General features: G+C 37.8%; 1 protein-coding gene across 1 annotated transcript; it reads right to left on the reverse strand.

Annotated features, from left to right (window-relative positions):
* Positions 1–958: 958 nt before the first annotated feature.
* Positions 959–23,396, reverse strand: fhdc2 (FH2 domain containing 2). The gene is made up of 12 exons (XM_039653656.2): positions 23,226–23,396; positions 16,643–17,086; positions 14,280–14,341; positions 10,250–10,352; positions 10,061–10,146; positions 9,421–9,521; positions 7,652–7,722; positions 7,479–7,586; positions 7,280–7,350; positions 5,826–5,943; positions 5,589–5,753; positions 959–2,595 (listed from the first exon to the last, which is right to left on the reverse strand). The coding sequence occupies exons 2-12, from the start codon at positions 16,961–16,963 to the stop codon at positions 1,261–1,263; spliced, it is 2,541 nt and encodes an 846-aa protein (XP_039509590.2). The 5' UTR covers positions 16,964–17,086; positions 23,226–23,396; the 3' UTR covers positions 959–1,260.
* Between the last annotated feature and the right edge of the window lie 712 nt (positions 23,397–24,108).

A 24,108-nucleotide genomic window follows, 5' to 3' on the forward strand; every position in this document is an offset into this window, starting at 1 on the left:
CCAGCTTTCCTGTCTTCCATTATTGGACAAACTGATTAATCCAGGTGTGTCTGAACAACAATAATCAGGCACACCTGAATTAATCAAGTTTGTCCAATAATGGTGGACAGGAAACAAGGAGCTAGCTGAAGTTCAGGAATGTGCATAAAGCCAATTCAGTCGTATCTTTGTTCAGTTGTGTGTATTTGCTGCGATTGCTAACTTTATTTATTTGTCTTTAATTATACTTAAAAATGTATATTAGTTAAGCTAGTTGGTTTTCTATGGTATTTTTAAACCACAGGCAAGTTTTGTTCATGATATTCATGATTCAATGTTTTGCATATCTACAGCCATGTTTGGGTCAAACGAGGACAAACCCAACATTTGGTTTACATTTTTAAACCCAGTGGTTGGGTTCGTCCATATTTGACCCAAACATGGGTTGAAACAACCCAGCATTATTTAGAGTGTATTAGAATCCAAATTAGGAATCGATAAAAGCAGAATCGAAATATTAATCGTTCAAATTCAAACGATTCCCGACTTTACTCACTAGGGCTGTCAAACGATTAATCGCGATTAATCCAAAATAAAAGTTTGTGTTTACATAATATATGTGGGTGCACTGTTTATAATTATTTTATATATATATATATATATAAAAATACACACACATGCTTGTATATTTAAGAAAAAAATATTATTTATATATAAAATTAATATATTTAAATTATATATAAATCTATATACATGAAAATATTTCTTAAATATATACAAGCATGTGTGTGTATTTATATCAGGGCTGTGCAAAAATTAATTGCGATTAATCGCATCCAAAATAAAAGTCTATGGTTACATAATATATTTGCGTGTGCTGTATATAATTATTTTTTATATATAAATACCTATGCATGCATGTATATATTTAAGAAAATGCGTTATTCATATATAAAATATTTATATTTATATAATATAGATTATGTATTTATAAATATATACAGAATTTAAGCGCAAATAATTCTTAAATATATACATGCATGCATAGGTATTTATATATACAGCACACACAAATATATTATATAAACGCAGACTTTTATTTTGGATGCGATTAATCGCAATTAATTTTTGCACAGCCCTAATTTATATATATAAACTATTTATACACAGTGCACCCACATATATTATGTAAACACAAACTTTTATTTTGTATGCGATTAATCACGATTAATCGTTTGACAGCCCTATGACTCGCGTCTCATAAACGCAGCGAACCGTACATCACCTCCACAGGGGCTGGGCGGCCGCTCTGGGGATTTTCGGGCCTGGTGTTCTGGTGTTTGTCTTGGCTTTGGCTGCACTTATGATGGCCGTACGGATGGTCTTCGCGGTCGTAGCCGCGGTGGGACTGTGTATGGTGCGGTTAGCCGCGGATTCAGAGTTGGGCGCTAGCCGTTTGGACACGCGAAGTGGCGAGCCCCTCACAAAAGGCTTGTCTTCGCCCTGCTTCGACTTTTCAACGGCGTTACCTTTTAGTTTCCCCGCATCCGGCGGCGCGTTCGCTTTATTGCGTTTGAGCTCATTTTGGCCTCCGCTGAAGCGTTTCATTAGCGATGTGCGTACGGACGCGGGACGCGATACCTGACTAGCTGATGAGCTATCAGCGGGAGTCTTATGAACTCTCGGGATCCCGCTATAGTTAGAAGGCGCTCCGCGGGGAACCATCAGTCTTTTAGACGGCCCTCGAGGGGGCGTTTTTAGACGGCTATCATCCTTAGCATGGGGTGAGCTAGCGCAACCTCGCTCCTCAGCTTCCCGCTCTTTCCTCCACTTTGAGCAGTGATTATTTGTGGCTGGTCGCGTCACGGTTGGAGAAAGGCTCTCGTAGGAGCGAAGGCCCTTCACTAGCGTGTGGCACTCCAGCGTTTCTCCGACACGAGGGTAAACGAGCTCTCGCTCTGCGCTACACGCACGACTAGCTTCACACGCGTTTGTCCACGCCGTTTTGGTGTCCGTCTCTAGTGTTGCTCCTCTCTGAGATTGAGACTCTTTGTCATTTACACAATCCTTCTTCTCAGGATCCTTCGCAATCTGCGTCAGCCTTTCAGAGGCGTCTTGAACCCGTTTCTCAACTTTCAACACTTTGTTAGGGGATATTCCTGCGAGCGGGAGGACATTCGCTGCCCCCTGCTGATGTGACGTGATACTTGTTTTTCCCAAAGCAACAAAAGCGTTATCACTGGGGACTGTCCTCGTATTCAACCTAGATTGGCTTTTCACAGCGTCTGCTTGAAGGCCACATGTAGCATCTGCGCTCAACTCCTGATCTTCCTCCTTCGGTCTCAGGAGCGCCGAGTCTCTGAGGGTTGAGTTGGGCTGCTGTTGGATGTCAGATGTGGCGTTTCTCTCGCTGGAGCGGAGGAAGTATTGTGAGAGTCTGCGCAGGCTCCGCCGGCTGCCCGTGTAACTCAAGCTCCTCTGCAGAGCGTGATCCAGGTCGTCGGAGTCGCACTCCTCTTCCAGGCCCGTACACAGAGCCAGGGAACGACGCTTTCCCACGTTCTCACGCTCGCGGGCCACGCGCCGCTGCTCCTGCAACTCCCGCTCTGTGTTCTCCTGTCAGGAAACACGGCAGATGTGTACACTTCAGTTCATTTCAATGAGCCGATTCACAGATTTGTGCATGGAAAGTTTTACATATAGTGCAAGTAAATATAGTGTACATAATTACATACTGTTGATGGATATTAATAAAATGTATTCGATTTAATCAAGTTAAATGCCTTTGTTTGGCCTTTTAATCTTAATTTTTTTGCCTATTAACATGCCTTTTATATCTGTAACTTGCTTTTTAATATCTTATAAAATACTTATTTTATATATTTATTTCAAACTTAACATTTAACATTTGAAAGACTGCACGGTTGATAATGTTGCAATGGTAATTGCGACTTGACTTTTTTAAATTGCGAAAAAGTCAGATTTGAAACGACCATTTCAATGAGCCGATTCACAGATTTGTGTCCCTTAAAATGTTCATGGAAGATTTTACATGTAACATATTATTATTAATTACTTGCATGTAATAAATATGTTTTATACATTTATAGAGAGCTTTATTTATACTTTATTTATACAAATAAATATAGTGTATATAACCACATACTGTTGATGGATATTAATAAAATGTATTCAATTTAATCAAATGCCTTTATTTGGCCTTTTAATCTTTATTTTTTTGCCTATTAACATGCCTTTTATATCTGTAACTTGCTTTTTAATATGTTATAAATACTTATATTAAATGTATTAATATTAAATATATAAAATATCAAACTTAACATTTAACATTTGAAAGCCTGCATGGTTGATAATGTTGTAAAGGAAATTGCGACTTTTTTTACATCGTAATTATTATTTTTTTAAATTGCCAGAAAGAAACCATTCTCAATGAGCCGATTCACAGATTTGTGTCACATAAAATGTTCATTGAAGATTTTACATGTAACAAATTATTATTAATTACTTGCTTGTAATAAATATTTTTTATACATTTATAGAGCGCTTTATTTATACAAGTAAATATAGCGTTTATAACCACATACTGTTGATGGATATTAATAAAATGTATTCGATTTAATCAAGTTAAATGCCTTTATTTGGCCTTTTAATCTTTATTTTTTTGCCTATTAGCATGCCTTTTATATCTGTAACTTGCTTTTTAATATGTTATAAATACTTATTTTATATATTATTTAATATTAATACATTTAATATTTCAAACTTAACATTTAACATTTGAAAGACTGCATGATTGGTAATGCTGCAATCGTAATTGCGACTTTATCTCATAATTATGACTTTTTTTAAATTGCGAGAAAGTCAGATTTGAAACGACCATTTCAATGAACCGATTCACAGATTGTGTCACTTAAAATGTTCATGGAAGATTTTACATGTAACATATTATTATTAATTACTTGCATGTAATAAATATTTTTTATACATTTATAGAGCGCTTTATTTATACTTTCTTTATACAAGTAAATATAGTGTATATAACCACATACTGTTGATGGATATTAATAAAATGTATTCGATTTAATCAAGTTAAATGCCTTTGTTTGGCCTTTTAATCTTTATTTCTTTGCCTATTAACATGCCTTTTATATCTGTAACTTGCTTTTTAATATCTTATAAAATACTTATTTTATATATTTATTTCAAACTTAACATTTAACATTTGAAAGACTGCATGATTGATAATGCTGCAATGGTAATTGCGACTTTATCTCATAATTATGACTTTTTTAATTTGCGAGAAAGTCAGATTTGAAACGACCATTTCAATGAACCGATTCACAGATTTGTGCCACTTAAAATGTTCATGGAAGATTTTACATGTAACAAATTATTATTAATTACTTGCATGTAATAAATATGTTTTATACATTTATACAGTGCTTTATTTATACAAATAAATATAGTGTATATAACCACATACTGTTAATGGATATTCATAAAATGTAAATGTATGCCTATATTTGGCCTTTTAATCTTTATGTTTGCCTATTAACATACCTTTTATATCTGTAACTTGCTTTTTAATACATTTTAAAATACTTTACATTAAACATTTGAACAACTGTATGGTTGAAGTGATGGTTCTTCTGATTGGTTAATATGATTGGCATTTACAGATCAAATGAAGTTTCTGTTTTCTATTCAAGCTTGTTTCCAACACAGAATAAAAAATAAAATGGTAATTGCGACTTTTTATCTCACAATTATTTTATTCTCACAATTGCGAGTTTATGTATCGCAATTGACTTTTTATATCACAAATGCGAGAGAAAAAGTCAAAATTGCATATTTTTATTTTTTATTTTTTATTCAGTGGCAGAAACATAGTTTTCCTGTTGGTTAGTAGCAAATATTTATATTATCAATAATATTACCAAACAATCTAACCAATTAAACATCAGTTAAGAGGTTGCTATCTATCATATTTACATGAAAATGTCAAGTTAAACTTTGTGAGTTTTTTGTGAGTAAACAGTGTTATTTTAAAAATCCAGTTTATCCAGTTTATCACACTAGGGCTTTAATGTTTATCAGGAATTTGTTTAGAAATGCTTTTATTTTGTACAAAATGGCAGTCGTTTACAGTAAAAAATGAACAGCCTTCAAAAGAAAAATTTGAATATCACACTTTCAGATTCAGCATTGCTGAGTATTTCCTCCTTCAAACTGCAGTGAACCAAAGACAGTCTCAAAAACACGCTTTAAAATCGCTGGTGTTTCTGACGTCACAAACCACCTTGTAACCAATCAGATCAACGGGTGATCGTCAACCAGTGGATCTCTGAGTGAGTGAGTGGAGGCGGGGCTCATTTGCATATTCATAGAACCACGCATACTAAATAAGGCAAGGGTGTCAAGTTACATTCAAGATATTTTAAGGCATTAAGAATTGTTTTTCCAAGGAAAAAACATTTAAATATGTCATTTTGGTGATCAAAGATGAGTTAAATGATACAATTATTGACTACAGGAAGACTTTAAACTTCATTTGCGTCATTTCTATTTAAAGAGACAGTCCGGCTCACCTGCACAGCCCTCTGGAAGCGATGGCAGAAGCCGTGGAAGATCAGACAGGCCTCCTCCAGCCTGAAGGTCTTGTCATCCTCACAGAAGAACTCCACTAAAGCCTTGCTGCTCTCCTGCAAGCGGTCCAGCTCCTCCTGGGCTTCGGTCAGCCTCACCTCCGCAACCTGAAGGAAGAAGTGAGGGATTTACACCTGAACAGGAGCATCTGTGATCATGACCTGGACACACACACACACCTCTAGAAAGGCTCTGGTCTGCATCTGGATTTCCGCGTCGGCCTGAGCTCGGACTCTGAGCGCTGAGACTCGGCTTTGCAGTCGAGAGAGATCCTCCAGTACGGACTCTTCTGACAACCTGAACACAAAAACACCTGATCACTCACGCTCTAATATTATGTTGTGTGAAGCTGATGACAATGATGTCACAACAACCCTTCACCCTTCCCTTGGGTCACTTTGCCTTGGAAATTTCTTTTTTTTTTTACAAATTGAGTGTTCATCAGAGGGGTCCCCCAGGACTTTTGTCGCACTTGAACCATAAATACACACAAAACATTTTTTTATGGATTTGTGGTTGAAATCATAAAAAGTAACAAATCCTTCCCTTGCGGGTCAATTTGACCTCCTTTGAATGAATGGGATGTGAGGAATGCTTCAGTACACATAGAAAAACCTAAAAAAAAAGCTCATAATTCAAAACTAAAAATGCTTAAACTTTACCAAAAAATTATTATTTGGTAACACTTTATTTGAAGGGGTGTGCATAAGACTGACATGACACTGTCATAAACATGACATAACACCTGTCATGAACATGGAGTCTTTATGAATGTTTATGACTTTTGTCATTAAGTGTCATTCGGTAAATTATGACACTTTTAATGCAAAGTTGATATTGTTTTGACATTCAAAGTTGACATGTTGAATGGGAACCAAACGGTTCTGTGTGACTCTCCTGTTCGAACTCGTTCATCAAAATGAACAAATCTTTGTTAGCAAGGCGACCATTTGAGCTTATAAAACTTAAACTTTGTTATTTATTTATTAAATGAGCGATCGCTTCACTTGATAAGACCCTTATTCATCGTCTGGAATCGTTCAAAGCCCTTTGAACAGTTTGCACTGAAACTGTCTTTTGGACCTTGAACCGTTTGGTCCCCATTGAAGTCCATTATATGGAGAAAATCCTGGCATGTTTTCATCAAAAACCTTCATTTCTTTTCGACTCAAGAAAGAAAGACATGGACATCTTGGATGACACGGGGGTGAGAAAATCATCAGCAAAAGTTTTTTAAAATTGAACTACTCCTTTAAGTAGTTTATTGCTTTAAACAAAATATAAAAATGGTTCACCCCACACCCCCTGTTGGTTTGCTCAGTCCCAAGGCCTTCTGTGTGCCATACACACATTTAAAATAAAAATAGGCAATTAAAACATCTGAACTTTTTATATTCATATCCAGTTGAGAGAACAAATCCTGTTTTGTTCATTTTTTATTTTATTTTTTGGCAAAAAAATTTTTAATGAAAATTTTGAGTGTTTAGGATTTAGTATCCTACGGGCTGCCTCGATGGATGTCAAAAAAGTATTGTCTGGACCTACGCTGGGAGGAAATAGAGAGACCGGCCCTTTCTGAACTTTAATTGAATAGCCCTGTTCTGGACTGATCTCAGAAGGTTTGTCTCCTGACCTTGAAGCTGGACCCACGTGACTCAGGCGGCTGGGAAACGTCAGCAAGTCTTTATCCTTCTTCACCGCCTCCTGTAGGACAGAAGAAGAGAACATTACTCGTGCTGAACCTCTATCATAATGACATCATCATGTGGCTTCCTTTCATGTGAAGAGGCATAATGAGAGTCAGGCTCGTGTGACATCATCACAACACTCACCATGGCAACAAAATGGAGGAGGTTCATGCCTGGTTTGTTGGCTTTGGTGTCGGCCAGTTTGAGCAGAGAGGAAATCCTGAATCCAGCAGCATTTCCAGCGTAACCACCCTGAGAGAACGAGAGACTCAGCATGACTGCATACGAGGACACGGCTTATCAAAAACAAGACTCACAGCGTTCATGTAGTTTCCCGCCTTCAGCACCAGTCGCAGGATGTAGTGAAGCTCGGGGCAGCTCAGCAGCTCTGCAAACACACATGAGCATCAAGCACTGATGTAAACACATGATCTGTCAATCAAAGCCACTCACGACACTCAAAAAAAAATATTTTAGGAAACATGTTGAACTCCAAAACTGCTGGAAATCTAAACAAGTTGTGTTCCAAATTTGAGATTGATATCTCACAACTGCCGATTTATTACACACATGACCATACTAACACACACACACACACACAATTACAGCTGCATAACTCATCCATTTGGCTCTATCTATAATATACAGAAAAGTGAGTATTTGCTTTATAGGCCAAACTTGAGAAAATGTCGACATCTGGTAAAAAAAAAAAAAAAAATTGTAAATTTTCTAATTTTGAAGCCTTGCCAACAGAATGAAACCCTATTAACAAAGATTGCGTCGTTTTAGAGTTAAACGGCCCTGGGATTAAAAAAATTCCAGTTTTAATGGGCTTCAATGGGTGCTGAGAGGAAGTTTTGTGTGTTACTGGTGCAAAATAGATTTTATAAAGGAAATGAGGGTGAAATAGTAAACGTCCAATAAAACTACACACCTGTGCCAAAATTCATGCAATTGGCATTAAAGGAGAACTCCGGCGCAAAATGAACCTTTAGTCTAATTACACATTGTTACCTAGTCAACCGTTATCTGAGACTTGTTTTCATGATTGCCGAATGTAAATAGTTTTATCTCTAAAAACAGTTTAGCCTATAACGCTAGTATAATGCTAGTCTATAGGGCATAGATTAATGACAAATAAAAATCGCTTGTTATTACCACTAAAAAGGCTCAAAATAGCCCCACACTAACACCACAGCATAATAAGAGTCCCTACATTCAAACCGAAGCATTGAGAACTTTGTCAGTGTCCGAACAGTTTAATAAGAAGATATTTTATACACACAGTCAACTTCGTGAATACAGGAAGAAGCCATCTTTGAAAAATAGTCTCTACGAGTCGATCTACGAACGCCGATTCAAGTGTGCTGGTGAGATGTGAATAAGGTGATAAGGTGAGCGCGAACAGTAGGCTACGTGTACATATTGAAGAGAAGTAAACGGTTTGTGTTTCTTCTGGAAACAACGGACCATATGAGATTCTGCACAGTTCAGCGCACTTGGATCGGCGTTCTTAGATCGACTGGTAGAGACTATTTTTCCAAGATGGCTTCTTCCTGTATTCGCGAAGTTGACTGTGTGTATAAAATATCTTCTTATTAAACTGTTTGGACACTGACAAAGTTCTCAATGTTTCGGTTTGAATGTAGGGACTCTTATTATGCTGTCGTGTTAGTGTGGGGCTATTTTGAGCCTTGTTAGTGGTAATAACACGCGTTTTTTATTTGTCATTACTCTATGCCCCATATACTAGCATTATACTAGCATTATAGGCTAAACTGTTTTTAGAGATACAACTATTTACATTCGGCAATCATGAAAACAAATCTCAGATAAAGGTTGACTAGGTAACAATGTGTAATTAGACCAAAGGTTCATTTTGCGCCGGAGTTCTCCTTTAACACAGGCAAAATGATAAATAAATAAAAAACACTGAAAAGACACATGTCTATAAGGATGCAGAAGGCGAAACATGGCAGCAGAACTCCAGCACGAGTCTCTGATAGTGTGTGTGTCTGGAGCTGAAGCCGTCAGAGCCTCAACCGCTCCAAACCACCCCAGAGAGAGGCAGTGTGTGTGTGTGTACCTCGAGCCGCCTCCCGCAGACATCCGGCCGCCACACAGAGAGAGGTCACCGCGGGGTCAAACTCCTGCTGGAGGATCAGGACGTCCAGGCGCATGCGGAAGCTGGTGATGATGAGGAGGAGGATTAATCAGTGCTCAGTGAAAGAACAAGTTAGGTCCAAGTCATAGAAGTCTCTGACTTCTGTCATCAGAGACATATGTTAAGTGTGAACACAACAGCCAATCAGAGACAATCATGTAGAGCAGTTGAATGCATTGGCCAATCAGAGACATATATTTTGAGCGTGTGAATACAACGGCCAATCACAGACGTATATGTTGAGCGGTTGAGCACAACGGCCAATTAGAGACATACATGTTGAGTAGTTAAACGCAACGGCCAATCAGAGACATACATGTTGAGTAGTTGAACACAATGGCCAATCACAAACATATATGTTCAGAACGTGAACGCAATGGCCAATCAGAGACATATATGTTGAGTGTGTGAACACAATAGCCAATCACAGACATATATGTTGAGAACGTGAAAAAATCAGCGCTCAAAATGCTAGAATCACACTTTTTAAATGGTATGGTACCGAAATCTGTACTTTTGACAACACTACTTAACACTGGATCATTCAGTCCTGAACTCTGACCTGGGTATCTCCACCAGTAAGAGAATGAAGAGATCCGGCTCTGCCAGTAAACTACGGTCACCGCTGAACTTCTTCAACCGGGCCTCCTGGACAAATAAAGAAACATTGATATTCAGCACTCAGTCCAACAGAAAGAATTGTGATCAAGCAGCATCACGTGTAATTCTGAGTGTGTGTGAGAGGCGATACCTCTTCATTATCAGGCAGAAGTTTGCAGAGCTCCGCCAGTTTCTCCGCTCCGTAACGCTCTCCGGCTCCTCGTCTCACGTCCTCCACGATCTCCTCCACGCCGCTGAGGACACAAGATAACTGTTGTGATTCAAATCAGTCCCTCCAGGATTTCACGATTTTTTTTTTGTGATTTTTGCGATCAAAATGACTGATTTTGTGGTGGTAATTTCCAAAAATTTGTGAAAAAATTTGCGATTTATATTTAACATTTACCATAATAGTATTCAGTCCTTCCAGAAAAACGCGGAGTTTTTTTTGTGATTGTTTCGGGCAAAAATTGATTGATTATGCGGCCAGTTTTCTTTAAAAATGCGATGGAATATGCGGGATATTTATGCAATTTTATGCGATGAAATTGCTGGAATTTGCAAAAATTGCGGTTTGATGAAAAAGAGAAAAAAAGTGATTCCCCCAACATCCTGTTAATATAAGAGTCCTTTCTTATTACTTCCTTTGATAAGCAAGCATACTACATCATAGAAAGTGCTGGGAATATTTAATTTCTCATCTTGTTTTATTTCAGACTGTAACGAGTGTAAATAAGGTGTGGCCCCTTTAAGAGCTGCGCGTTCCCTGTTGAACTCTCTGCAGTGTTATATGTGCGCCTCAAACGCCCCATGTGTGCGGGCAATTTCTGTTTGATGCTTCTTCTTTTATCTTATGTTGTTTATTAATTAACGACGTGACGGTAGAACGTGTGAGACAGTTATACGAGTTCGATTTGTGAGATGTCAATCGCCTCCGTGAGTCTGTCTGGCGTCGCGTAATTGCGTCTCTTCATAACGTTCCCATGGAAACAGGGGGAAATGGCTGCTCTTGTGTGAAGCAAACGCAACATTTTTCAACTTTCTGCTAAGATACATGTGACTTTTTTTTGCAACGAAAATGCGAGGATTATGAAATTATGCAAACCCCGCATATTTTGCACGGAAATCTGCAATTTATGCGGCGAAAGTGCGGCGTATTTGAAAAAATGCGGCCCCCGCATAAATATGCGGACTTTGGCTGATTTTGCATTGAATTCAGCGATCGCATAATCGCGTTTTTCTGGAGGGACTGTCAAATGCATTAAAGGTGCATTATGCAACATTTCATGTTAAAAATAGCCGTCTACCCCATACATGCTTAAACAATTGCCTGATGGGCTGAATGAGCCCTTCTCTGATCACTGCGATCGCCTCTATAATCCTGTCCAGTAAAATAAATAAGAGGGATTCGGGACGGATTTGAGACTGGCGTGACGTCATGTGTGTTTACACTCGCCTGGCGATGTCTGCAGGTTTGTGTGTTCGCCGCCATTCTCCGTATCAGCGAAGACAACTCGAGCGACACAACTTTAGTCAACTTTCCACAAAAGTAGAAGATGGATTCAAAGAGACCGGCTTGTACTTCATTCCAAACCCCAACGCAAACACGTCACACAAAGAAAATAAAGCTTTTGTCTAGTGCCAGGCGTCGGAGTGAGACGAGAGTCGACATCGGGAAGCTTTCAACACACGGAGAGATCTCCGGTCGGCTCTAGGGCTCAAACGGGTCAAAGTAATAACTTATATTGTTCATGAACGTGTTTTCATAATAATTCAATCATAAGTGGATACAGTAAGCACATAAAACAGTTTTCCCCTCACACACACACATAAGTTTGTAATTTACTCGAACGCCTTTCCTTTCATATATTTTAAATGACTTGCAGATTTATAACTTTATTACTTCATTATGACTAACAAAAGATTTGTGCGGCTGATGCTTTTTTAGTTATGAACGGCTCGTGCAAACGTGGTCCATGAGCGCGTACACCTCTGGGTTGCAGTTTCGCTTGTCGCCAGAGGGGGCGTAGTTCTGCAAAAACTCAGAGACTTGCGTTTTGCACCTTTAATAATGGACACTTATTACTGAAATGCTGGAAAATATTTACAAAAATAATTAGTAATTTGTAAATTTCATCAACGCTCCACCTCCGCGAACAAAGGGGAAGGAGAAAAAGGCACGTAAACATTTTAACAGCGATATATGATACAACTAAAAAAATATGTAGGTTATTATACACCACATTAAAAACCATGCAGCTTTTCATATTAATAAGAGGCTGCATTAACTCGCTAATTTCCTTTTTTTTTAAATGACATCCTTTTGATAAAATGCAAGAATATAAGACACAAATACGCTGTCCTTCCCATTTTTAAAAGTGAGATTTGAGTAATAATTGAGTAATAAATAAAACATTATTTTCCTATTATTACATTTAAAAGGAATTTATTCATATTAGTCCAAGCATATGACATGAGCAGCGCGTTAGCACTGAGATGCCATGCAAATGTGTTTTTATAGACATGCACATAAGAAACATACCATCTGAATATGGTTTTAGCTGTATCAGGACTATCGGTCAAAGGTTCTGGGTTTCAAAAGCATTAAATCAATGCATTTTAATTTGGCTTGGTCCTGTTGACCTGACCTGTTTCACTCGGACATGTGGATGTGTGTGTCAAACCCACAGCTGGTTCTCAAAAAAACGGGTTTACAAGACCCAACTAGTTTATGTTTTGTATTTGTATGACATGTAATTGTTAATGTCAGAGAGTATTGAAGGCTCTCGTCGTTCGAAATGAAATAATGAAAAGGTATTACAGAACAAAGACCGCGGAGCATAATTCATACTCGTACACTTCAAAAGTGTGCACTTACATGAGGTTACACACACACACACACACAGGGAAATGTGTTTGTCTGCGTGAGCACTTCTCCGACATGTCCCGACAGATATCAGTCCCATGGAAGAGGTTTGCAAACTCAAATGGGAACTCCCATACATTATATTTACTCAGAGAGCAAGTGCTGACATGAAAACGCCAACCTTTTTTCATTAAACAACGGCATTGAAAGCGCTGAATAATGATTTATGAACAGCTTTCACTCACAAAGATCACATTTCTTTGGAAACACCTGAATTGAAGCAGATATATTTAATCTCAGAGCATGTTTCGAGAAGTTGGTTTCGTTCCTCATCACGGCTCATTCGGGCACAAAGCAGGTGTGACCTTTGACCTCCTTCACTGACCATCAAAACCAGCTGTTCTGATTGGACGGCATCTCCTGAACACTTGCCATCCGCCCCCCCCTTTTCATTCGCACATCTATCCTCCGTCTGAGGGCAATCAGCGACTCTAGATAAACACCGGCTGGAGATCAAGCCCGTCTAAAGTGTCGAGACGCTTCCTCCAGGACACCTTCATTTCCTACTCCTAACAAATGGACTGTCACAAAAACAGCTAATGCAAATATCTAGATTAGAGAGCAGGGCGGCCAATGTGATGGGTGTAACAATATATATATATGAAGAGTTCAGATGCAAAAGCCTCTAAATGCCATTTGAAATTTTCTTCTTTAATGATGATTTTTATCAAACTTGTATATTTAAGTTCAGCAATTTCACTTAAATAACAATTAATAGGTAATTATCATTGCCATTTAAGTGAAATCACTGAACTTAAATATACAAGCTTGATAAAAATTATCATTCTAGAAGAAAATTTCAAATGGCTTTTGCATCTGAACTCTTCATATATATATATATATCGCAATGCAAAAATGCATCAATGTGAGAGAAAATTTGTAGTTGTGTCAGTACTACTATATATAATGTTGAATATAATGCATATTAATGCACTGGGGCGATATGTGTGTGTGCTTATAATGCCAGATGTCTGATGTCACCAGTAAAAGTGGCCAACGACGTTATTATAAATACATCTAGTCAGAGACAGAGATCATCATATTAATCTACTGTACAATAATTAATAATAATAATTGATAATTTTTTATCATATGTCTTGGCGTATCGCAATAATATAGCATCTCGTGATATGTGTGAATCGTGACATCCCTCATATGAGCACTAAATAAATTGTAGAAATGAAACGAGGACTTCTTTTACTTATTTATCCTTTTGATTGGCCTGGTTAATATAGCAAATTAAACCAAAACTTACATTTTCAGCTGCCGCAGAAATATCCCAACATTCATGCTGCGCTTTGAGTCCAGCAGTGTAACCTGCAAACACAGACACAGCGATCAGCTCACACACACTGACAAACTTATAAAGCCACAGTGAAGTCCAATGCCGAATCCTGCACATGTGAAAACATGCATAAGGAAGTCTTTGGCCTTTGAATTCCCGTTTTTCAGCATCTTGACTCATAAACATTGCATTTCTGTAGTGTCAGGTTAAGTGAAGTTAATATTTAAACACGTGACGTCGTTCGCTACCCTCGCACTCATTAACTTTCTTAGTACTCCTAACTTTATTCATTATAAACCAACAAGAACATAAATAAAGTGTGGGGAGTGTATAGCGTTGCAAGCGACAACAGAGCAAAAAACAATGTGTTCTGTGCGTCAATTGAATCTTTTAATGACTTTAAAAATGCAATTTACGTTTATTCCTCAAGGTGGGAGTTTCTGATTCACAATGATGATCATAATGATGACTCATAATTACCAAAAAGGATACACAAGTATCATCAGAAACACTGAGCAAGCACTGTGTGTGATCAAATATTGGAGACGATGTAGATCTGAAGACCCGAATATGTAATAATGATTGGTGAAACAGCCATGCATTAAAAACTTTCATAAAACTGTGGTTCTGGGTCCGGCTGAACACAAGGACATCCTTTATACGGTCTCTGAATGTTACCTGACGGTCATGACCAGGGCTTGACATTCACTGTTTTGCTCATCAGTCGCTGTGGTCAGTGGTTTCCTAAAGTTATGAGCCACTCAGCAGCGGTTTCACTGGCCACAATTTTGCCATATGTATGTTTTTAATATTATCTCTTAATTTGGCGTCAGGAATATTAGGCTTCTGTCACTTTAAGAGCTGACGCACAGATCCGTTATACTGATTCACATGCGTTTTCTTTCTCAACTGTTTACATTCACTTTAAACAGAACTGACTGTGTTTACGTGAATACTCGTCAAGACCGACATTTTGACATTATTTTGTGTGTATTTGACCGTTTAAGTGCAATAAACAGTGAAAAATAGCTCAATTTATTACTGAGAGCACAAAATCTGCTGGAATGAGTAAAATTATGTGCAACACACACGATCCCACGGTGAAATTCAAGCCCATAACAGTCAGAAACAATATTCATCAGGAGAAAATGAATGGAGTGAGTGAGGAGAGGCGGGTTTGTGTGTCACTCGCTGTCGAAGAGATAGAGAGAGAGAGACGCTGGTATCTATTCTGCGGGAAATTAGCCTTTCAGATATTTCAGAATCGATATGTACTGAAAAAGCAATATTTTTGACAACACAACATTATTATTGCAGATGCCGTTTAAAAGACTACAATTGAAAAAGAGGTCTATATAAAAGGGACTGTGTTACACACCACTGATGAAATACACACGCATAATGTCAAACCCTGGTCAAAAATGCTGGGTTGTTTTTTAACCCAACCGTTGGGTTACACCTATTGGGTCACTATGTTGGGTTATTTTCCAAAAAATGTTGGTTACTTTCTAAAATCCTTGAGTAATTTCTAGTAATAACCCGGCTGTTGGGTTACGCATGTTGTATGTACACTAGTGTATTTTACATTTTTGGACACAATTATGTTTATTTAAATTAAATTCTACACTCCCCAATATTTAGTTTGTAATTCAAAAATAAATTTGTTCACTCTAAAGATGCTGGGTTGTTTCAACCCAAATTTGGGTCACATATGGACAAATCCAGCCGTTGGGTTCAATTTTACATTACATTTTCAACCCAACATTTGTGTTTTTCCATATTTGACCCAAATTTGGGTTGAAACAACAACCCAGCATTTTTAGAGTGTTGAGACATATTGTTTTCTACAAATAAACAATCTGTATTTTAAAAACACAGTGTATTTTATTTATTAACATAATATCATAAATTTAACTTAACTGTTGGGTTACTTTTAACCCACTGGGTTAAAATAACCCGCAGTTGGGTTGAATACAAACCCCATAGTTGGGTTACTTTTTGGGTTATTTTTAACCCAACATTATGAAGTGGGTTTATATATATATATATATGAAGAGTTCAGATGCAAACGCCTCTAAACGCCATTTGAAATTTTCTTCTTTAATGATGATTTTTATCAAACTTGTATATTTAAGTTCAGTAATTTCACTTAAATAACAATTAATAGGTATTTATCATTGCAATTTAAGTGAAATTACTGAACTTAAATATACAAGTTTGATAAAAATCATCATTAAAGAAGAAAATTTCAAATGGCATTTAGAGGCTTTTGCATCTGAACTCTTCATATATAGTTTTGCAAGATGGCAGATAATGAAACGGCGTGCTCTTACTTTGTCCACACTCATCTCTAGTGGAGACCTGCTCCTCAGCAAACTGCGGCGAAAGCCAGCGGCCCGGTCCGGCTTCACGCCCTCTTTCTGCCTGAAGAGCTCGTCCAGAGAGCTGAGGTCGATGGAGAGGTCAGTGTCCTCGTCCAGCGAGCCGCTCCACACACTCGCTCGCCCCTCCACGCGCTCCTTAGGGATCCGCTCCCAGTTGAGATTGCGCAGCCGGTGCTTGCGGCCAGAGTCTGTGCGGGTCAGAGGAAGAGGAGGAGGAGGAAGAGGAGGAGGGGGAGGAGGAGGAGGAGGGGGGATCGGGACGGTGGCCATGAGTCTCACTTCCGGCTCCTGGGTGTCATCAAAGTATGCGGCGTGAAACGTTAGAGACTTTAATCTTCAGAGAATCGATACAGCACAGCTGGAGAAAGATGGCGTCCGCTCGCTCGAGTGTGTCTGCAGTGGGACAGAAGAGCGACAGACTGAAACAACAACTATTACACTCTCCAACAGCTGAAGAACGGCACACAGATTAGCGCTAAAAATATCACATTTTTACAGCATCAATTTACTCCAGTCAGATCCTTCAGAAATCACTCTAATGTGATGATTTGATGATCAAGAAACATTTCTGATTATTACCAATGTGGAAAAGAGTTGTGCTGCTTCAGGTTTTTAATGTGATTCTACAAATGAAACATACAGCATATACACTGGAAAAAAAAGTCGCTGTTTTCATTACAGATTTGCGCAAAACTTACAATATTTTGTGTACGTAAAATATACATAATAACTTTTTTTTGCGATATATTTTGTGAAATTGTTTCCATTGGGCCTATTTTCATGTTCAAATGTTTTTATTTGGTACCTCAGCAGAAGATTACGTAGCCCTCAATCGGGTCAGATTTAAGATTTTGTGACTTTTCGTACATTATCTATCTATACATACACACAAAAACTGGGCTTGATTCGGTTGTTCAAATGTTTACACTTCTGGTCTTCGGGGTCAATATGACCCCACATTGAAATGAATCGGAAATGTGAAAAAAAAAAACTAAATATATTTTCTTCATGTGTCAAAAAAATAAATAAATCCGGCATAAATCTGAAAATTTTTACACAGAAATGAAGGCCTAGTATCAATGTATCATTAAAACAAAATAATATTTCATATGCAAGCTAATGGTGTAGTTGAGGAATTGTGTGGTATATGGATACAAAGGTACTTTATATCTCCAAAAACACAGCATTAATGAATAGATGAGAAGTAAACAAAAAAGATATATTATTTGTATGATTAAAAATGTATATTTTTTGTACAATTAATCAATTAATTGTTGGGTTCGTATTAGAGCCCGACCGATAAAGGATTTTGAAGGCCGATACCGAAACAAATATTTTGGGGTTTTAAAATCCGATATTCCGATATATCGGCCGATATTTTTTTATTATTATTAAATATTGTTGGATTTCACACACACGTGTAAAAGAAAAGCTAACTTTTCTGCACAAAATACGTTTGATACTTTTTCTCTATGTCTAAATGTTCACTCCTCGCAAGTTTAACTTACATTTTACAATGCAGGGATGGTAACTAGAGATATGCTAGTTATAAATACAGTAATCATTACTTTATTTAGCCAGAAAAAGTTCATTGTGGTTTCCAAGCTCATTAATGTTAACGTTAGCGGTCTTCCACTGATGATAGTGGCATTAGCTAGCTTTGTGGTTAGCTAGTCAATGATGAGCCATAATTTCACAATAGATAACATCATACTGCAAATTTTAAAACATACATTTTCAATATAACAGGCCAAGGAGAGATGATTGAAGCATGTTTCGTCTGTTTTTATTTTTGAAATATTAATTTATCAGCCATTATAACTGCCGATACCGATATTATGGAAAATGCCTAATATCGGCCAGCCGATATATCGGTCTGGCTCTAGTTCGTATAGACCCCGAAGCCCAGAAGTGCAAACAGGAAACCAATACCATTTGAAGGTTAACCACCCTTTTATTTTTATAAAAACTAAACAATGCAAAACAATACAAAATATAATCCAACCCCACCCCAAAACTCAACCTATCCAATGGTAAAAGCAGGCGAGGAAGGGATAGTAAACATTAATCACTAGCTTGCAGAAAAGAAATAAAAGGTGACCAGATTTTTCCAAATAACAAACTCTTGTTTTTAGAGCACACCTAATTCTTTCTAAATGCAGTGTGCCAGTCCCATTGGGGCTATTTCAAGTCGAGTCAAGTCCAGTAATTTGAAGAATAATGGAAACGCAACTTACAGTATGATTGGATCATTATTGCAGTGATTATAATGTTTCTATCCTGCTATATGTTTGGCAACAGTTCACCTAACTATAATTGATGGAGTGTGTAACTTTTTAATTCATAAACAGCCATGTAAGAACCACACTCAAGATCTTATATTGGTCCGGCTCTCTGTAAAGTCTCCTCCAGAACATCCCAAAGACTCTCAGTGAATTTAAGCTCGGGATTCATGAGTGAAAATTATTCTTTCACAATCTGAGTCTGATGAACCTTGATTTTGTCATCCTGCAATATGTCCATGATGTGTGTATTCCTACATGGCCGTTTAAGAAATGCTAACACACTCCATCAATTAGGGTTAGAAGAGCTGTTGCCAAACATATAACAAGCTAGAAACATAATAATCCCCAATCATAGACTCTTAACTTATGCCTATTTAAAGGTGACGTATTATGCCCCTTTTCACAAGATGTAATAAATATTTGGTGCCCCCAGAAAGTGTCTGTGAAATTTCAGCTCAAAATACCACACAGATTTACTATAGCTTGTCAAATTTTCCCCATTTTGAGGGTGAGCAAAAACACAACGTTTTTGCGTGTGTCCCTTTAAATGCAAATGAGCAATTGTTGCTCCGCCTCCATTCAGAAGAGGGCGGAGACTTTGCACAAGCTTCAGATATACAAAATCTCAGTAGCGAACTCGTGCAGACGTTTCTGAATGCTAGTGGCAGTGTTGGGTAAGTTACTCTAGTTACTAGTTATTAATTACCTCTTCAACAGTGTAATTAGATTAATGTAGTAATTACTCTCTCTAAAAAGTATTTAATTACTTTTAATTACTAATTACTTTCAAAATCCCATATCAATCTCAACCAGCTGAATAATACTAGGATAGACATGAATTTAATTTAATTTCAAATAAATACTATAAAATTGCATGAATTATCCTATCCAGACCAAGGTGGAGAAGGTTAAATTATAAAAACATACTTTTTAACATCAGACAATACATTTTGATGTTAAACCCACTATTATGTCTGATCTCATGACATTTCACACTTTTTTCATACATATTTTACAATAATTCATACGAGTGCGGTTATACAATTTAGAAACCTCATAAAATGCATCCGAATCACTGTGAGATCGGATTGATCTATACACGGTATTTACCTCAATTACATCAGAAGTAACTGTAATTAAATTACAGATAAATGAAGAGTAATCCCTTACTTTACATTTTCAAGGGAAAAGTAATTAAATTACAGTAACTAATGACTTAGTAATTAGTTACACCCAACACTGGCTAGTGGATACATCATTTATGTAGTTGTTGTGGAGTTACGTGGATTCATCTCATCGACTGGCATGTACCGTCAGGTTTAACTTTTACACAAGTTGACCGAAGTGTCACGTTCTGGTCAATAGTGTTCAGTGTTCGTCTGGGTGCTCAACGACAGCACAGTTAGCATAGAAATTTTATCATTGCGTGAGAACTGGTCACTGTTGTCTCTTGCGAAAACCAAATGTCGGCTGGTGTGTGTAAACGTGCAGATTAATGCCGGTAATATTATAATAAGATCCTCTTCATACATCAGAAGGGGAGCAAAATCTGATTGGCTTATTTTTTGAGAAAGGCTCGCCAAAACAAAGATTCTGAGTATCACTTCTCACGTTTTAAGGGTTGGGAGATTTACAACGGACCCGATTCTAGCAATTACACAAGTCAGATTTTCAAGATACACTCTAAAAAATGCTGGGTTGTTTTAACCCAACTTTGGGTCAAATATGGACTAACCCAGCCGTTGGGTTAAATTTTTACATTACATTTTTAACCCAACATTTCGGGTTTGTCCATATTTGACCCAAAATTGGGTTAAAACAACCCAGCATTTTTTAGCGTGTATGCCCCCTTTAAATCAAAACAGCCACTTTTATTTTGTCCAGGCACTGTAGATTTTATTACAACCAGTGCTATCATCAAACTACACTCTAAAAAATGCTGGGTTGTTTTAACCCAATTTTGGGTCAAATATGGACAAACCCGAAATGTTGGGTTAAAAATGTAATGTAAAAATTTAACCCAACGGCTGGGTTAGTCCATATTTGACCCAAAGTTGGGTTAAAACAACCCAGCATTTTTTAGAGTGTAAGATGACATCATGCTGTTAGTCCTCACTTGCGTGCTTTAAACACACCAGCTCCGGTCATCAACGCACAATGAGGTTGTTTACAGCCATGACCCGAAGTGAGCCTACGGGGTCGGGCACCTGGCAGCTCTTGTCCCCCAATTAACACGAGTGTGTCTGTAATGAGTGTGTGCTTCCCCGCTGGACTTGTGCTGCTGCCAGGGACGTGTTCAGCCTGAGATTACTCTTTTAAAGGGCCAGAGGTGTTGAGATCCCAGCACGTGAGAGCGCTCAAACACTGTGTTTTCCGAGAAACTCCTGCCACATGTGTATCTACACACACACCCTACGTGCGGTTCCTTCCTGCAGTCCAGTTCATTAGTGCCAATGAGGCCACGGGACAATAACAGATCAACAAAAAAGAAAGAAAAAGTGAGGCTGACACAGATTCAGGATTCCTGGCAGGGCAAACGAGCGACTGTGCTGCCAAAAACATGAGAACGCTGTAATCCATGGACTTACGAATACTAGGCTATATCTGCACCATTTTCCACAATAATAGTAATCAAAATGATGATAGAATGTAAATTCCTAAAGCATGACCCAAACTGTTAGAAAATGAGACACTGTTCATTCCCTCAACCAACTTCATGGTCATTTGGTAAATCCTGGGATGCTTTAAATAGTGTTCATGTGGTTCATTTATGCTGGATATGTACCCGAGCGGCTGACGTTTTCAAGAAGCGGCTGAAGACGCATCCCTTTCAGCAACACTTGATCTATTAATACTTACACTTTCTGTTTATTTACTCTACAAAAATACATAGTTACATACTGTTGTTGTCCTATTGTTAGTTTAACTGCTTCTATTGCTCTCCTCATTTTTAAGTCGCTTTGTGGATAAAAGCATCTGCTAAATGATTAAATGTATGCATATAATTTTTTTGAAGTCAATTATCAACTGACAAGACAATCAATGGATGTATATTTAGAGGGTTCCCAGATAGCAAACTGACATTGAATCAACGTGGAAACATGACATTGAAACAACGTTGATCTGACATTGTTTTGCTCATCGAATTAACGTTGAACCAACATCAGACGCGTCATTCTTTCAAAACTAACGGAAAATCAACTTGAAATCAACGTTGTTTTTAACGTTATGAAAGCAAACCAATTTTCGATTTTCATTAAGCTTTGAAGAATGCCGCGTCTGACGTTGGTTCAACGTTAATTCGATGAGCAAAATCAACGTTGTTTCAATGTCATGAGAGACGTCGTTTCCACGTTGATTCAATGTCAGTTTGCTGTCTGGGTTAGTTCACCCAAAATAAAAAAATGTCATTATTGAGGCAACTTAAGATAATTTCAATGAAATCTGAGCGCTTTCTGTGCCTCCATTGACAGTCCCCGCAACTACCGCTTTTTAAACCTCAGTAAAGAGGTCATTAAAGTAATCCACGTGATTCCACTGGTTTAACCTCAATTTAATGAAGCGACACGAGTGCTTTGGAAGGATGTGAGGGTGAGTAATTATTAATGACGAAATTTAATTTTTGGGTGAACTATACCTTTAAGAACTTACACAAGCGACAGTTATCATCATCATTATCGATCACCTCCAAAAGCCCCACTAATGACTCACCAATCTGTATTTAGAAACCGAAATAGAAATGTAATAGAACTGTAAAAAACACATATTGTCCTGCCAGAGAGTATCACTTGAGCGCGCGCTATCAAAACATTTAAATTGGAGGAAAAAAGCAAATATCAAAACGGCAAGTCAACAATGCTGCATATCTACAGCCATTCACGAAAGATTAAAGCCTTTTGGGTCACTTTATGAACGGCTTGGAAAGTTATTTCGTCCTCCGAACATTGTTTGAACTCATTCTTATGTTATAAAAGCCTGGAAATAATATACTTCAAACACCAGCAGGTATGAGCAAAACACAAACATCATTTCTCAAACATAGGAAGAAAATGTAAATGTTCAATTAGTGTCAGCATGCTTCAAAATAAATCGCTCTGCAAATTAAAATGGCAAACGGCTACGATGAGAAATACTGTTCGGATAATGAAATTAAATAGAATAAACTCAAGACTTGGAATCAATTCAAAGCGGTCAGTCGGGTGTCCTGTGCAGCAGAAAGACAGAAACACAAATAAAACACCACTTACGTTTTACTTCGAATCATTACGGATGTAATCCAATTTAGAACAACAGAAAACTGCAACAAAAAAAAATATTTTCCGTCCAAAATGAGGAATTCTCGCGTGTGTCTGTGAACATAAAACAGTTCGAAACACTCATAAACGCCGGGAGTCCCATTCACAAACTCAGTAGACTGGAGAAAAACTCTCAAACTCTCAGTGCGCTCTCTAGCTCGCGCATGCGCAGAAGCACCCGACGCGCTCATTGGTTCCCCCCCGCTGGCTTCCACCAATCCTACTACGGGGAAAGATTAGCTCATGAATATTAAGTACGACACGCGCATCTCGCTAGGTGAAGTGAATATAGTGGATTTATTTCTATTACATTACTGTATTACAAATATTGATTAAATAGCCGTTGCTAGACGCTCCAGGACTGTTAATAAATGTCAACGTGACTTAATTAATATTCAATAGCTCGGGCTTCTCCGTAATTTTGCTACCAAAATAAAAAAATACTGTGAACTGTAGGCTACAACATAGATGTGAATACATAGATCGATAGATGGATGGATGAATGGATGGATGGATGGATGGATAGATAGATAGATGTAGCTATGAGAAATGCAGACTGAGGATGCTCGGGTCAAAGGCCACATATTAACCAAAGAGTGCTTGACTAACAGTCTTATGATTAGCATTAGAAACCAATCAGCAGAACACATCACAGTGAAGAAGGCTTGAGTGATTGTTTTTTACTCAACCGTATGATTTAAATGTACATGTATCTTTCTATTCAAGAGACTCAGGTTGTTGTGGCCAGTGATCTCCAGGCCGTGAATAAAACTTCATTTCTACTCAGAGCGGCTTGGGTGTCGTGTCAGTAAGACCATTTCACAAGATGTAAACA

Source organism: Pimephales promelas, chromosome 9 (assembly GCF_988280905.1).
Source record: "Pimephales promelas chromosome 9, fPimPro1.hap1.1, whole genome shotgun sequence".
NCBI classification, from domain to species: Eukaryota; Metazoa; Chordata; class Actinopteri; order Cypriniformes; family Leuciscidae; genus Pimephales; species Pimephales promelas.

What these genes read in the sequence shown, in the direction of transcription:
- fhdc2 (XM_039653656.2), bottom strand. Translation starts at nt 16,963, where the DNA reads ATGGCCACCGTCCCGATCCCCCCTCCTCCTCCTCCTCCCCCTCCTCCT. An exon ending in CACGTGGGTCCAGCTTCAAG is followed by an intron (nt 5,944 to 7,279) that starts GTCAGGAGACAA and finishes TTTTGTGTTCAG; the next exon opens with GTTGTCAGAAGAGTCCGTAC. An exon ending in GCTTCCAGAGGGCTGTGCAG is followed by an intron (nt 2,596 to 5,588) that starts GTGAGCCGGACT and finishes GTTTCCTGACAG; the next exon opens with GAGAACACAGAGCGGGAGTT.